Below are 17,058 nucleotides of genomic sequence, written 5' to 3'. Positions count from 1 at the left end.
CTTACATTCGATTTCACTTTTCCACACACTGTCAAACTTTCCCTCCTTTTCAGTCAGTTTCCCAGTTAAAATCTCCCCTCTGGAGTACAACTCCGAATCTGTTTTGATCAACAAAAATTTTGTTTGCAGCTGGTCTCTATTAAGTGTTAACTGTTCATGCCCTGGACAATTCCAGTTCCAAATTTAAACTAAAACCATGCTATTGTAACTCTAATCCATATTCAGAAAGCTTACTTAAATTTTCTGCTCCTTTCTGATCTCAACCAATTCTAAACAAGCACCAGATATAAAATGCAAGGTGACAGTATCCCAACACCTATGTGTGAGGTGCTTCCTTCATTGGTCAGAAGGAACCAGCCAAACATGGCTTTGAAAAGAATTCAAACTGTCCAGTTAGTTTCAATCCCCTCTTAGAACAGCTCTTCCTTTTCTTTATACAGAGGGTGGTGAGGCACTGGCACAGGTTGCCCAAAGAAGCTGTGGATGCTCCATCCCTGGCAATGTTCACGGCAAGGCTGGAGGGGCTTTGAGCAACATGGTCTAGTGGAAGGTGTCTCTGCGTTTGGCAAGGTGATTGGAACTAGGTATCTTTAAGATCCCTTCCAACCTAAACCATCCTAAGATTGCTCTCCAATCACACTGCTCTCATTCACAAAGCTCTCAGTACAGCGCAGAGCACTGCTTGTTAGAAAAGCTTGAAAGTACTTCTCTGAAACTACATGGAAAAAAGAGAATCAGAGAAAGAAAAGACTGACAAAATAAACAGAATTAAAACTATATAAACTAATGAAAAATAAGAGGAATGAAAACAATCAATGATGTTGATGGACGCATTAAATTTAGCTCATAGAAGTATTTCTATCAGGGGTATAACCATTAATTCCAGGAAGACAACTAAACAACTGGAAAAAAAAAAATCTAGGGTAAACATCTATAATCTCTAACTTGGGAAAAAAAACAACCAAACAAACAAACAAAAAACCACCATGTAATATGAGTTAGAAGAATATTAACAAATTTCAAATCTCTGTAAGTTCACAGGCTATCTGTGGAAATTATTTACTTGTTTTAGAAACAAATCCACAATTGTTGCGTTACTTAACTGGGGTTTTGGGTTGCTCAGAAATCCTGAAAAATCAGGCCAGTTCTACTTAGTAGCCTCAAATGAATGTTTAGGAACTTAACTTTAAATACCCAGGTTTCCAAGAGCCATTCTATCTATTACACTTCAAAAAAGAACACAATATGCAATGCTCTAAAGGCCCTGAGATAGAATTTTTGCCTCGGAAAGTCCTAGCTATTCTTGATTTTTTACTGCCTCTCTAAGAGCCATTTGAGAATGACTTTTAAATTTAAAGATCTTACCCTGTGGATATCTACCGTATAATACCAAGGTCTGGAAGATGGAGCATATGACAAAGAAACAGTGATTGGTGGCTGGGTGGGAGTCTGAGAGTTGCCATTCACAATGCCGTGGCTCCCTCTAACTCAAAGCAGGTACGATCTTTAAACTTAAAGAAAGATCTTGAGTAGAGGTCTCAACTAGTTTTGGAACCAGCATATTAGAAACAAAGAAGGGTGAGTTTACTGATCAGCCGGAAAAAAAGGAACCTCAGAGAGACCAAGATAAACAAGGATGATCAATGAGTGCAAAATCAGTTAGAACTCATCTGATCAGCTCTTGGTCATATCTTAATAAGTTGGGAGTTTCTTTTGTTTTAAGTAGAATATATTGCAGGACTTTATACCCGGTGTCAGGATTCAAATAATATTACTTGAAGTTTAGGTAATATAAACAGAATATAAATTTAGAGACTGAGAACACAACAGAACAAATTTGGACAATCGTGTTTTTCTAAAATAAATAAATACTGATATGTAACCACAAGAAAAAGTAGCTGGTTTACTTTTTTTTAAAAAAAAAGGAATAGAAAAATGTTTCTTGCTTTTCTAAGTAATCTTCACAGGTCTAAGAAACTGATTTTTCATAGAATAAAAAATACAGAAATCAAACCCAGTAAAGGTAAGGATGGCTGTAAGCTTCTTTTCTTTTCTTTTGCATTCAGTCTTACTGAAAGAAATAAATTAACTAATCAGAAGTGTAAACCACCATTGCTCCAGAAGCCAATGTCTGATAACAACACAAGAAGGAACACTGTCAAAAATAAGGCATACGTTTTCAGGCAAAACATTCTTAAAACACTTCAAACTTACACCTTTGCAAAACTTCCCACACTGAAGGAAATTAATATTTTTGTAGTATAATGCACACTTAAAAAAAAAAAAAACAACATTATGGCACTGAATGCATCACTTTTGATTAAATATTTCATTTGACTATATTTTGTTCTGTTTGCTTCAAGGTTTCTGTAACATTTACTGGATTAGTTCCAAGTCTGATCTGGAGTTCATCCCATACACCCAGATGGTATCTCTGCATGTGACAAGGTGGGGAGGAAGGACGTCCTCCTTCAACCTCAGCTGAGGAGCAGCTCAGATTTTATATAAGCTCAACAACAACCCTACACAGAATACTTTGTTCAAACAAAAAAAATTGCAGCAGCTTTACAGTGCCTTCAAGCAAATGCTGTGATCCAGGGAGAGCATTAAGGCCTATTTACAATTACATATCATGGCACCGAAATATGTTTGAACTGCCTTGCTGGTATGAAATTTAGTGTATGTGCTCAAGCACTCAAGTGTTCTGCAAGGGAATGTAACTCATAAATATACAGGATCTAGAAGAGTCATGACTTTGGACATTAACTATACGAGCTCTGGATGAGTTATATATTTGAAATCTTCAGAACCAGCACTGCAGAATGTAAAGTCCAAAAGGCCTTGAATGGATTCATGTCTTTTCCTAAACATAATTTTTTAGCTCAAATTTTTATAACCAATGATGATATGAGTGTGAAATAAAAGTTGCCCATTTTACAGCCTATAACTATATATTTGCAAGATTCAAGTCTTTAAAAACAAGAGACCAAAATGAAAATTAAAAAAACCCATCTTTTCTATCACTGTTAAAAATGAGTTCACAGTCAAGCTGATCATCAAAACCACGCATCTCAGAAGTAAACAACTGGGTCTAAATTTACTGTTAAATTTTTCTAAGTGTTAAGACTAAAATTACTATAAATATTATAGATACACATTTTTATTAGCGTTCAGAGGCAGGACTTTGCTATGCATCTTCAACCTCTATGAGACTGTAATAGTTACCACATAGTATTACAATAGTATTCACGTAGCATACAGAGCCATTGGCACAAAATACTAAATTCACAAAATCATCTTGATTCGTTCTTAATCCCTAATCTAGTAATGGAATATTAACACCTTTTACGTTTATATGGTCATATTTTACTGAATGGAAAAATGGCCAATATGCTGTTAAATTAAAAAAATAAGAGCAATGCAACTGGGGAGAGGGGTGGGCTTGGCGAAGAAACTACAATAAAATTTAGCCAAATGCTTGAAGCTCAGATACAGAAGTTCTAAAATAAACTTCAGATAAAGAATTTCCAACAATATCCTAGAGTCATACTTTTTAAACTGTCATGTGTTCACCACAACAATCTTTTAATGTCTTTTAATAATGTGAAATAATATCACATAAGTCTTACAAATAGCATTTTTACATACATGAAAAAATTATACTGTTTTTAAATCCTGCCTGTCAATTTGCTTATTCACAAAATAGATCAAGAACATGAAGTGCAATGAAGCAAACCACAGTTAGGCATTTTCTCCCTTTTTTCTTTCATGGTCTATGCTTTTTCAGGAGTATTTCTTAAGAGAGAAGAGAAATGTGATTTTTTGAACATATGTTAACATACTGTGTTCTGTTCAGCACATAAACACAGATGCACACTTGTTTCATGTGAGACTTCTGTCTTCATTAGTAATGCTTCTGCTTCATTCCCTTCTACTGTAACAGAGATTCTCATGAGTCATACTGTGTACTTGACGAAAAATCAGAAGTTTAGGGCTTTCCACATCATTACTAGGCTGAATATAGAAAACTGAGCCAAACTTCCTTAGAATTCCAAGGTTTCCCAGAAGTCCATGGAAATTCTGCTTGCAGCTGGGATGAAGGGTTGGACCAAAATGCGCATACTAACAATCTACCACATTTAGAAGCTACAAACATGCTTTTTTATTAAAATACTGTAAAGTTTTGATGACTTCTAGACTGCAAACAGAGGAATGTTAGAAATGACTCCTCAGCCCACGGGGTAAGGGGCATGAAGCCTAAATTAAGCCCATGCTTCACTTTTCAGTATTTTGAATCATCAGTAACAAGAATGAGAGAAAAAAAAAACCTAAACAAAACAAAAAAAGCCCCCACAGTATAAACCAATCATTCACCCTACATTTTCTGTACAAGCACATTGTTTTTCAAATAATAGTTACTCTATAAGGAAGAAAAAATAAAATATCCATGGTCTTGCTGATATCTGCAAATTCACTTAAATTCTACTGTAAGAAAAAGACATACTCATTCATAACAATAATTTAACCGTGGACCTCCAAAGATACAATTCTGCCTAATGTTTTTCCACCTCTTCCACATCTGGAAGCCCTGAAGAAGAGGAAGAGGACTCAAGCTAGCTTGAAGAGGCAGTAGTGCACGGAACTGCAACACAGGAAAACAAATCACTTAATGATATAGCCACTTACAAACAAGGCACAAGCAACTATCAAAGAAAGAGCCAGAATGAACCTTAAAGAGCATATTTTGTTCACAGAACATAACTACTGATGCTGATTTAAAAGAAAATGAGAAAATATTATTAGGGGCAAACTGGTGTTAACTGATCTAACTTGAAAATGAAAGGAGCAAGATAGAAAAGCTTTCCCCTATTAAAAATTAATGAAAATATATAGCTTTGGGGATGTATTGACAGACAGAGCAAAGTACGTGCAGTCTCCAGTTCTATAAATGTATCTCATTATAATTATATGGAGATCTAGTTTGAATTCTGATTTTACTTCTCAATGGATAACTATTTCAGAAAACCCTAACATGCTGTTGAGTGGAACAGCACAGCCATGCTCAATTCTTATCATGGCTCATCAAGATACTTGACTTGTTTACTCTGGGACTTTGTAGTTAGCTTCACTGCTAGCTTTGTTGATTGTAGAAATACTTCAGAAAATACCAGTTAGTTGTTGGGAACTGCTAACTATGCCATCAGCCACAAGAGGCCATCAGAGAAATTTTTCAAGGATTTAGTCCCTCCTTGAATACAGCATTGCAGCGTTTACAAGGTTAGCAACCTCCGTATCTTTTATCCTATTGGTATGATACCACATTTTTTCTAATGGCATAATGAATTAGAGGACTTCTTGGACCACTGAAGGACCAGCTGCAGCTTGGGAGGGGTACCTGACTAAGCCATGTGTAGTGCAGGCATTCCTACTTCTGCACTATTTCTTTTTATTTAAAAAACCCTTGGTATTTAGATAAGGTTAAGAAGACCTTTTTGCTATGGACTGCCTATAATGAAATATTTCAGCTCTTAAGTACTAGGATTACTGAAAAAAAAAGTTAAAGTTTATCCCTTAATACTTGATATCAGAACAAGCAATACAGTCCCCTTCATGACTGCTTTGTTGGTACTCTGCCAGAAGGTATTTTGCTTCAGAGGCAAGGAAAGATGGAGACAGTTGATCATACTGACACTTCTACTCTCACAGCCACCTTTCACACACACACACAGATGCACAGCCACAGATGCTCATTTTTCACTCGCAATTTTATTCAAAAAAAACCCAAACAGCTGAAGTATATTGTGCATTCTTTTCCTGACAGTCCACATATGAAAAGAAATATCCAGATTTAGTACATGAAAAGTAATAAAGACATACCAATGCAACAGAGAAGGAAGGTAAGAGCAGACACTTTAGGTCAGTCCCTAGTTCCTCTAGCATCAATACAGTCTGCAGCAGCAGCTAGTAACAGATGCCTAAGGACAAGTGTAAGAATAGGACAAACACAGTGTGACAATTCTCCCATCATAGTCTGCCAGCCTCTGGTAATCTGTGGCATATGGACTCCCAAATCAGAAGCATGATGACAGCATTTAATACACTATTTCTCTTAGAATTTCTCTAGATTTTTAACCCATGGCAGCTTCCAACATCCAGAGTGTCTTCTGTCTATGTATTGCACAATTCACTACATACAGCTTGCTTTTCTTTTTTTCTTTTTTTTTTTACACTGGAGGAAAAACAATGCTTAATTATACCCACTTCTCCCCTGTGATGTTCATGACCTTACAGACTTCTCATACAGCCCTGCACATTAATCTTTTCTTTTCTAGGTTGGAAAATCCTACAAACTTACATTCTCCCTTAGAGAAGGAGTTCCTTTGTCATTCCTCAGAACTCCTTCTAGCTGTGCTGCCATGGACTAGTTACCTTTGGCATTCAAGGCCCGGGCATACCATGGTGTTGGCAGCAATGAATTCGAGTAGTTTATTGCTTTTATAATTAATAACATCTCACTACTTTTTGCTAAGCCATGACTCATTAAACTGCCATTTCCATAAAGTGACTTAGAGTAAGCCAAAATCTTCTTCCTAACAGGAAACAGATACAATTCATCTTGCAACTGTATGAAAACTAAGAGCTGCTTTTCTTCAGAATAGTTATATTTAATCTCTCGAATTTAATCTGTCACCTGAAATCCAAATCTTTCCCAAAATAAACAATCAACAGGTATTCGTCACATACATCACATTTCAAATCTCTTTTTACCAAGGTAAAAAATTTTTGTCTTGCTATAGATTTTTCAACAAAATCAATACCATTATTACAAGAGCACTTTACTATAATGTTTATTTTTAACATACAGGCATAATTAATGCAGTGAAATTAATAAAATAATATGATCATCAAAGTACAATTGTATCAATGATCAACCATCACAGATATACTTTTCCCCAGGAAAAGCTTCTCAAGCCAGGATAAATCAGGAGGAGCTGAAAATGCACAAGAGTAGGATAACATGGACAAAGCTTTCAGCTGCACATAAGCCAGAATCCTCATATACTGCCATGAGAATCAAAGCAAATACAGTAGATTAAGTATCTCTATAAATCCCATCCAAAATACTGATTCACCACTAAAACAGAGTTTCTTCAGTTAGCAATGTTTACAAATAAAATCATTGGCAAGTAACATTTCAGCCTAACAGAAGAGGTGGAAGAACTTGTCATTTGTCAGTCAGGCTTGTTGCCAAGACACCTAAAATCTATTAAACAAGGTACAGCAACAGCTTCTTTCAGACACAATGAAATGTAGCATAAGTAGACTTGAGACTAGATGTAGTTACCTTCAAGAACATGATTTTTCTATTATTCTCATAAAGGTTTTTACATCAGTCAAGTGAAGAACACATCTATGTAACAGCAAAACTTAATTAAAAATTCAAATTCAAAATTTAACTTTAAAAAAATCCAGAAGTCAGAGATCAAGTAAAGCACAGCCAGCAAAAGAAAATAGTTCAGCTAGTTCCCACGGTAAGACATCACAGAAAATATGGTCTCTGAAAGTCCTGAGTTGAAAAATGAAAAATTTTAAAAATAATTAAATTATGATAGCATGTAGTTATGCTTATATTTATTAGGTTTCTTGTTTTTCTGTCATCTTCATAAGCCAACATGAGACATTGCCTGGACAATATTAAGTAGCCAATAGTACAGAGAAAGTTTGGATAAAAGCCTTTTGTTTATAGCCTCTCTGTTTTGGCTTTGGCAATTTTACTACACACTTTGCAAACTAATCCAACTCTAGCCCCAAAGCCCTTGAAATTAAGAAATAGCTGCCACTGAAACCTTGCCACTTTACAACTGTTTACAACCCTTATGTACATATAGTTGCTCTAAAACTCACTATAAAAATTGTAGTGTCAAAAATCTACCTGATCATAATAAAATTATCTTATGAAGATCTTGTTCACCTATTGAGGGCATAGATGAAAAACTGCTCTCAACCTAGTAACAATTCATTGCTTGTAGTATATAAATCTCTCTATTTATAATTGCATCAGATTTCCTTACCATTAAAAACCCTAATAAACAAAGCTCTGAAAAAACCTTGTTGAAGCAGTTTACGGTATTATTGCCTTCAGCTGTCTATATTACCCCTTTTGTGGAGGATTAACTCCATGTAGTAATAGTATAAGCAGAGTACATGAACATACTACAGCCACACCAGCGTTCTCTCCTGTACAGCCCTACCCACTGCCAAAAATGAGTCTGTGCTAAACTGCTAGACTGACCTGAAGCAACCAAGGTAAGAGGAAGTGAGGTATCTTTTATTCTGCAGCTGAACAGTAACAACTCAAACCACCACCAGTTTAGTCAGTGAACATGAATCAGAGGTTTAAATGGCACATGTACTGAGAGCAGCCTAGATGAAGCCCATCGGATAACAGGGATATATATGTCTTCCAAAGTGACACAGTGTTTTGCATTTGAAAACCTGTATTTAAATACAAATGCAACCACAGAGATAATGTAGTGTCATTAATGCAGTAAGTAAATAAAGGTCACTTGCTCTCAAGTGTTTCGCCCCCCAAAGCCACAACCTCATCTGGGCTCAGCCAATATAATAATATCATGCAACAGATGAGGAGCAGTCCATCTGAGAATGGTCAGCTCTTCTGCCTCAATACACCATTCCTATACTTATTCCTCCACAATAAAATAGCTAATGAGAACCTGTATGTTAAAATCACTTTAATAAACACTAAATACCTGTGGGTTCAGCAAATATCTTTCCTAGATCAGAACAAAGTATCATTTGTCCACTTACAATTCTAAATTTCGATGTCACGGGACAACTTTAAAATAGTACATGCACAAGCATAAATAACACTGGAGAGACCATACAATGACTAGAAATCCTCCCCTGCTGCAGCCATTTCTGCTACAGACATTCCTGTCAAAATTGCATGAAACTGAATGTCATACATGTTCCACAAGCAACATACTTTGTTCTCCTGGGGACACTACAATGCTTTCCCAAACCACTATCGTATTCTTCATTTAAATGTCTCAATAAAATGGAGTTCTTCCATGATGAAAAGAACTGATGCTTATCCAAATCACTAACTGAAGAATGAAAAAACAGACATCTATTTCATTTAAAGAAAACAAACAAAAACTAATGTTGTCAAGATGCAGAAATGCCCTCACATGATTAACACTGACATCTCTGAGCTTCCCCCTCTAAAAACCTCCGTGTTTTGTCACTGTTTCTAATACTGCCGGTTTTTAAATTTAGATTGCGAACTTTGAGGCAGGGATGAACACAAAAAATGAAACTCTCTTTCCTGGTAATCACTGCTCTAACAAAAGTTTCATTTTGATCCAAATCACCTTTTCTTTGTTCAGACCAAGTCACACAGTGATTAAAATGAAAAACCTTCAGCACTGCTGTCACATTCTTCTCAAGAGAAGGTTGGCAGCAGTGAGCATACGGCTGTGATAAAATCCTGAAGATCTCCAGGCATTTTTACTGCCTGAAATTGCTTTTCCTAGTCTCCTGTCAGTGCAGCTGAAAGCACTGAAGTTCTTTACATTCATCCTACCTTTCACAGTACTTGGACAAAGGAAAAGTCCACAGAAATTTTGGATGTAAAAGTGAGGGGGGTTTAGTATTTTCTTAAGGCTGTGCTGGGGCACAGAGCCATTACAGCTTCTTCCCCATTCATATACTGTTCCTTTAAAGCTCATGGACCTCATAGGACTTTCTTAATATTAGATCAAGAAAGAAGTTATTACACATCAGAATTACTAGAAAAACCCGCAAGTAGGAATCTACTCTTTAATATTCTTCTAAATTGGTTTCACCCCACTTACCTACAATAGCGCCATAGACTTCTGTTAACAATTAAAAATGCTTAATGACTGCAGAGATCCATGTATAAATTCGGTAGATGTTTTTTAAAAAAATAAACACATCTATGTTAAATGGAAGCAGAGAGGAAAAATACCAATTTTACTTGAACTTCTTATCTGCCTTAGGAAAAACCATACAGTCTTTGGAAAATACTGTCTTTAAGCAATATTCCGGGCAGTGCTGCAAGTGACAGGAAAACACTACCTCAGCAATGCTTCCATTTCTGGAAAGGCCTAAAAATTATTCAGCATCTAGTTAACAATGTAATGTTTGGGTTTGATATATAAAATACTTTCATTAAAAAAAAAACAACCTAATTCAGTTCTTCAGTAGAATGATGCACCAATCCATCCCTGAAACAGCCTAAAGAGAGACAAAGGTAAAAGAGGGCAGGGATGAAGTCAAAAGCTTAATCTTTTCCTTTTGGTGACACTGACAATAAAACTGAAAGATATGCAAATTAGCTGATCCTGGAGGATGGCTGGGGAGGCCACTGCCACCTTCACTGACATTCTTCCCCCACAGCAATGTTGGCCTCATCAGCCTCTGGCACTGCTCCCTGGCAAAGCCAATTCCAGGACCATCATGTTGCTAGGCACGCTGCGACTGAGTCTGAGGTCTGTTAAAGGGATATTTCCACCAAGAGCAGCAGCTTGAATTGAGAGATATAGATCCTCAGCATTCAAACACCAACACTTGAATAAAGATATATTAAAAAAAAACCCAATATATTTGTTTGGCTACAACTGTAATATGGAAAGATAAAACAGTTTCATGTCGAGAACCATGCGAGAGTATTTAGTCTGATGCATTTCCCATCAATTCAATATCCTATTACTGCAATCTTTTGTTTATAAACTTAACTTTTCATATGCAAGATGAAGCAGCTAATGAAATAACTAATCATTACACTGATACACTTTTCTCAATACTCAATTTCTAATACTGACTGATTAGTTATTTTACAAAAAAAAAGCACCTTGTTTTGCCGAGTGTGAAAACTTAAGTGTGCTTATGGGTATTCAGATGTCAAACACAAATGAATTAAAAATAACAGTAAAAGCAACATACATGCTATTTTTAACAGGTCTTCATAAATTGTATCTAGGAAAGCAAAACACTTTAAACTTTTCAGTAGAGGAAGCACAAAGATTCTGCACAAAACTAAACCCAGCATGATACCTTACACTTTACCAACTACAATTATAAAATGGATTCTTAAGCAGAAATAACAGGAAGGGGGAAGAACATCTTACTAGAAAACAATAAGTAAACGTTTAAAAGACAGCATTGTGCTTTTCATTATTACAGTTTTATTTCCCTTTGAAGAACAGTATTTTAAGGAGAAATTCGTTTAGTTATTCTAGAAAACAAGGAAGCACACAGAATTTGGTGAATATTACTTTTCTGGTAGTGCTTTTGCTGCCATCACACTTTTTTTTTCTTGACCTTTCCTTAAGCTGAGGACATGAAGTTCCAAAAAGGGTAAGGCAAACTGACCTTGACGTAGCCTCTGTTACACTACAAGTGGAAGTATTCAACAGAAATGTAACAGCACAACATAATCTACCTGCACAAAGGAGCTTTAGACATATATCTAGATCAACAGATATAAATATTTGTCTGTTTACCTAGTAGGCGCCTTTTATTTATTTTAATTAACCTTTTAATTTAATATTTTACATATGTTTTCTTCTCACGGCTTTTTTTTTTTTTAAGGAACTTAAGAGTTTTAGCAACCCCCTCAATATATCCATACAGAGATACAGTAAAGTGTCAGTAAAGTGAGACTTTACTATTACCCATATAATCAACAATGATTTTTTTCATGTCAATTTCTTTAGTTAGTATCTGGTCACCTATTTACTAGGCATCTCACAAATCATAAAGATATTCAGGCATACAAAAGTGGGATGTGTACTCCAAATGCCAGCTTTAAAATTCTCATTCTTTAATCAGATTTTCATACAAGAACATGAGACTTCATATAATAACAGAATGAAAATCAGAAGTGACAGACTGGGTAACTGGAATTTCTACCGGACATTTTTAATCCATTAATATGTCCAGCCTTGTCATTTTTGGAAGAGAATTTAGCACCAGCTGGAATCCTCAGACTGCAATAGTAAAACAGTAACAAACCTCCCTCAAATAAAACCTTAAATCATGAGTTTGGAACACTTCCAAAAAGCAAAACACACTAAATTTAAAAATTAATGGGACTGACCACCAGGTCAAACCCTGTCATCTGGTAAACAGCAAGAAGAAATGCAGTATTTAAGTCTGCTGAGAATGTTTGACCTGACAAATTCCAGGAGACAATGAGACTCAGATTTACGAATAACAGGTTAAAATGTGACTTTACCGCAACTGAAATTCAGGGTCCAGATGAGTATATTTGTGTTCTTGTACCAATGACATTAAGCCAATGCTTAACAAACAAATACAAGGGTGAAGAACCTAGGATCCTACGATTTGTTTCCAGGATATTGGACTCCTACTATATTCTCTCCCTCCTACAGCCTGAGGAAGTTTTCAGTTCCACCTGACAACTCTAGAAGTTCACAGCGATGACAGAGAAAAATGTATTGCTAACTCTGCCCTTTAGGGTAAGAAGCTGGTGGGCTGGTGAGTAAACCTTGTGCTACAGCCTCTGAAGTGAAGCTCCCTTTCTGACCTGCCGTTTGCAGGCAAGAAAGCTTCAAGATGCTGTACATCAGCTCCATTTGCTGAGGTTATACAAGCAGGGTTCAACTAAGGCACTACTGATACAAATGAGTTAGCTTGTGTATTTCTACATGTGTAGTTACAGTACCACACTAATAATGCATCTACCACCTCCATACTGTGTTTAATAAAAGGTTACTTCAACTTCAAGCATGTTCTAGAACTTTTCTTGAATTTCAGGAGGTCCCATAAAAACTTGTTATCAGGAATGCCAATAAGAACCAGAAGCAGTAGTAAGTGGACAGCTCTGGAATACAGATATAAAATTACTTTGTTGGTATGAAACCAGCCCTGTGAGTTGTGAAAGACTGTATGCTTCGTTGTTCCTTGCCCAAGTCTTGTACTCTGAGGACCTACTAAGCAAGAAACAATGACAAAATAATGACAAAATAAAATGACCCCAAGTCATGTTTGTAAGAAGAGACGAGGTTACACAACCTTATATAGCAGCAGTCAACCAAAAAGAGCCTTCCAAAATAAACAGCAACTTTTCAAAAGAAAGCAGCAGACACATTCCTGTAGATATGGAGCATTACGAGATACGTGCAAAGAAAACTACTAATTTTTCCATAGTATCTATGAAGGGTATTTGTCAGCAACATCTCAGCTCAGCTAGAAGAATGTTGCAAGCCACATTTAAATCTGCTTTAAAGACTGTGCAATTCTAAAAACCAGTATTATAAATGTTTAAGACAGCAAGTAAGCAGCTTTGAGGTTTGGGTTCTAAATTGTTCACTCTTGAGTCCTAACCCAAAGGAACTCTCACAAAGAACAGAGCATAATATAACATCAGGGAACTAACACCAGGGCTGGTTTTGATACACATAATACTACTTTATTCCATTGTTTCAACTTTCACAGCTTTAAAAAATGTACAGGGGTTCAGAACCACCTCAACAGAACAAAGGATACATAATTAAGGGAGATCTAGAGTCAAACCACAAGCAAGCGTGCAAGTGTGGTTAACTTTCATTACAAAACTTAATAGGCACAATTTTTACATATACATTTTGGTGAAAGAAGCATTAATAGTGCAATGTTAAAAAGCACCAATAATTAATAATTGGGCCTTTTCTAAATGCCAATAACAATCTAAGAAAATTACATTTGGTTCAAAATAATAGTTTATTGATTGACATGCATCTGAACCCCTGACAATTTATTACACAAACCTAATGTGCACCCCTGCAAAATAAAAAAAGATTTCATCAGTGGACCTGAAAATCAGTTCAGTACAAAAGGAAATACTGACTGAAGCTTTTTGCTTGTACTTAATACTAAACTGTCTAGTTCACCTCCTCCAAGAACACTTGTCTAAGAAACAGCTATTCAACAACTGCATGGAAGTTATTTCTGTGAAAGTACTTTTTTAATCCTGTAGCATTGACCTATTCCGTGTGCTATGAAAACATTAGGCACAGACCACAGTTTATGTTTTCTCTTCAAAAAACAGTATGCGCAAGCTAGGTTCACACAACAGATTGACAGCTACAACAGTAAGCTATTTAAACTTCCCGAAGAAGAGAGTTAGTTTTAATTTTCTAAGCAGTGAAGCACACTGCTGTGCGCAATTATCATATCTGCATTAGGATTATTTGTGTAGCCAATAAAGGAAAAGCTTTAGTACACCCTAAAGGACACTACATCGATACTGTGAACTAATTTAACAGGATCAAGAGAATGAAAGACTGAAGTCATTGTACATGGGCAGCTGCAATTACTCAGCCAGCCATGAAAGGCTACTGCTTTCTGCAGGAAGAATGGTTTGAGACTCAGTTTACCTCATGCCCCCAAACTAAACCACTAGGAAGCAATGGAATCTAGGGATGAACAGCATGGAAAAAAAGGGGAAATGAGAGGGAGAGCTTCTGTGGAAGTTGTACCAAAATGTGCCATTTTATCCTAAAGCGTCATGCTCAGTACAGGTTTTATGCATTGCAGACTGTTTGTACAACTGAAAATTGTACAAGATGTAAGCAGAGATAGAGCTGATTATTAATCTGCAGTATCTACTATAGTCCTCAGGTATATTAGTTACGGATAGCCACTTATTGTGTTGTTGATTTTTTCCTCTTAAATATATTTAAATTCAGAAGGCTACAGTATATTCTGACACAAAGATAGTAAGACAACTTTTCTACAAGGGGAAAAATATAAGGTAGTGCCTAACTTATTTTATGAGGAATCTCCTCTGATGTGGTAGCTATTTCAATGCCCTTTGGAAGATTTTTAGTTCTGACTTTCTTCATCGTCTCTGTCTATTTGCTGTCCTCACAATTTCACAAGAACTATATTCAAGTTCAGTGACCCCTCTTACAGCAGCTTTTCCTTTTCCACAATCACTTTCAAACTCATTCTAACATCATAGCAAGCTATTCAAGTAAACATTTATCTTCTGGCAAATTTCCAGATACAGTAAATACTATCAAAACTTTGCCTTTGATCACAAGCTTTCTTTAAATGGAACAGGAATTAGCCCGTTTTCTTGGTTTAGGGTCCCGTACATCCCTGTCTTTTAAACACATACAAGATGAACATATTGTCTCTGACAGTCTCCGCAGTCCCAGCCTGAAAACGCTGTTGGAGAGGCTATATATCACACAGTTGCAGAAACTATTGCTTATAGCAAGCCATGTCGTTAAGAAGGAAAGTGCTGGGTTTTCTAACACCCTAGAGCTCTCCAGCAGAAAGTATATGATATAAGGGAGCCACAGCATGTAGAACACACTGGTTATCCGAAACAAAACCATGGCATAGCGGCGATCGGGGCTGTGCCCAGTCTCCCCAGCAGCATCCACTTCATGGCTGGGAAATCGAGCTCTCCGATCATTTATCTCTTTGGTGTGCTGCCGGCAAATTTTAAATATGTGGAAATATGTGAAACATATGACAAAGGCAGCAGGAGCATATAGTAAGCACACGATAAAGCCAGTAAAATAGGCATTAGTTAGCCAGGAGGTAGCACACCATTCAAAAATATCTCCATGGTAACCAGGTTTTCCCCAACCAAAAAAGGAAGGCAAGAAGATCAGACAAGAGTATATCCAGATCAAAACGATGCAGATTCTCAAGCGACAAGGTGTGACCAGTTGATTATAGGAGAGAGGCTTTGTTATAGCGAGATAGCGATCCACACTGATGCAAGCAAGACATGCCATAGATACACTTTTTAGCACAGAGATGATATATCCAAAAACTTGACAAGTCAAGGACTCGTTGACACCTGTCGAGTAGTGGAGCAGTGACAAAGTAGGAACCAAGCAGCTAACTCCAACAAAGAGATCAGCATAGGCCATGGTCTGAATAAAATAGCTGGTGGTATAATGATGCAGAAGTGGAGCACAGTGAAAAACAAATATCACAGTTAAGTTACCCGCAATAATTAAAAATGTTAGCAAGACAATAACAACTGTCTCAAGGATACAGATGTCAACTGCATTGTAGTGACCAAATCCAAGAGGACAGGAGAGATGCTCAGATATGTTCATAATACTACTGCTCATATTCAGAGTCCTCCATTCAATCCATCGGGACTGGTTCATGTTTTGTGACTGGGGAACACTGCAATCTGAGCCTCAATGAGCAGATGACCTGCTTAACAGCAGCTAAACTCTGCTTCAGCTTCTCACGATCTCTCTTTGTAGACACTGCCAGTGCTTACATTTGAGAGGATTACAATCCCATAGCTGTTGATGCCTCCTCAGCATCAGTGCATCACCTCTGGCACACCTTGGCTTTAAGGGAAGAAAGAAAGAAAGAAAAAGAAAGGGAAAAAAAACCAAAATAACAACAAAAAAAATCAAAACAAAATAATAATAAATAAAAAAAAACAACAACAAAAAACAAAGCCAGAAAGAGAAAGGCCACTGATCAGCTCCTCCAGTGCTCTGGACCAATCTTTAGCAAACACAAGGCACTTCTAAACCAAGCAGGTACTCTGAAATATGGAAATAAAAACTGACAAAAGAGACATGTTCATTTCCTGGGGAAGGACTAGGGTAATCTCTGACTGCTTATTTTCCTGAGAAAGTCATTTACTTTGGAATATAATGGGGTGAGGGAGAGAAAGGGAAGGAGGAAACTCAGCACAGCTCCGGTTTCCTGGACCAGCAGTTACTGAATATGATCTTTTCTATGTCTCAATTTAAGTCGCAGATTTACTGGAGAATAAAGGAAAAAGTTCATTCTCTACTGCTGTCTTTTCTGTCTCCATTCAGGAGATGGTACTCCATCTTATCCACTGCATTCATTAGAAAGATAAGGAAAACATTTTTGGCAAGGTTAATTCCAATAGACTCACTACTGTTTGGGTATGTATAATGAATTTTATTTGGAGAGAGATAGGTGGGGGACAAGGCAGATTTGTCCTCAGACTCCCAAGAAAGAAAACATACATCTTACATACAACGAGGA

At 36.7% G+C, this 17,058-nt stretch overlaps 2 protein-coding genes across 6 annotated transcripts in view; both read right to left on the bottom strand.

Annotated features, from left to right (window-relative positions):
* The window catches only part of RABGAP1L (RAB GTPase activating protein 1 like), a 249,794-nt gene that overhangs the window by 145,042 nt on the left and 87,694 nt on the right, over positions 1-17,058 (bottom strand). The gene's annotated exons all lie outside the window — the stretch shown is intronic.
* GPR52 (G protein-coupled receptor 52) lies at positions 15,102-16,187 on the bottom strand. The gene has a single exon (XM_005150188.1). The coding sequence runs from the start codon at positions 16,185-16,187 to the stop codon at positions 15,102-15,104; it is 1,086 nt and encodes a 361-aa protein (XP_005150245.1).

This window comes from Melopsittacus undulatus, chromosome 6 (assembly GCF_012275295.1).
Source record: "Melopsittacus undulatus isolate bMelUnd1 chromosome 6, bMelUnd1.mat.Z, whole genome shotgun sequence".
Taxonomy (NCBI): Eukaryota; Metazoa; Chordata; class Aves; order Psittaciformes; family Psittaculidae; genus Melopsittacus; species Melopsittacus undulatus.
This window is presented reverse-complemented; position numbering and strand designations above follow the sequence as displayed.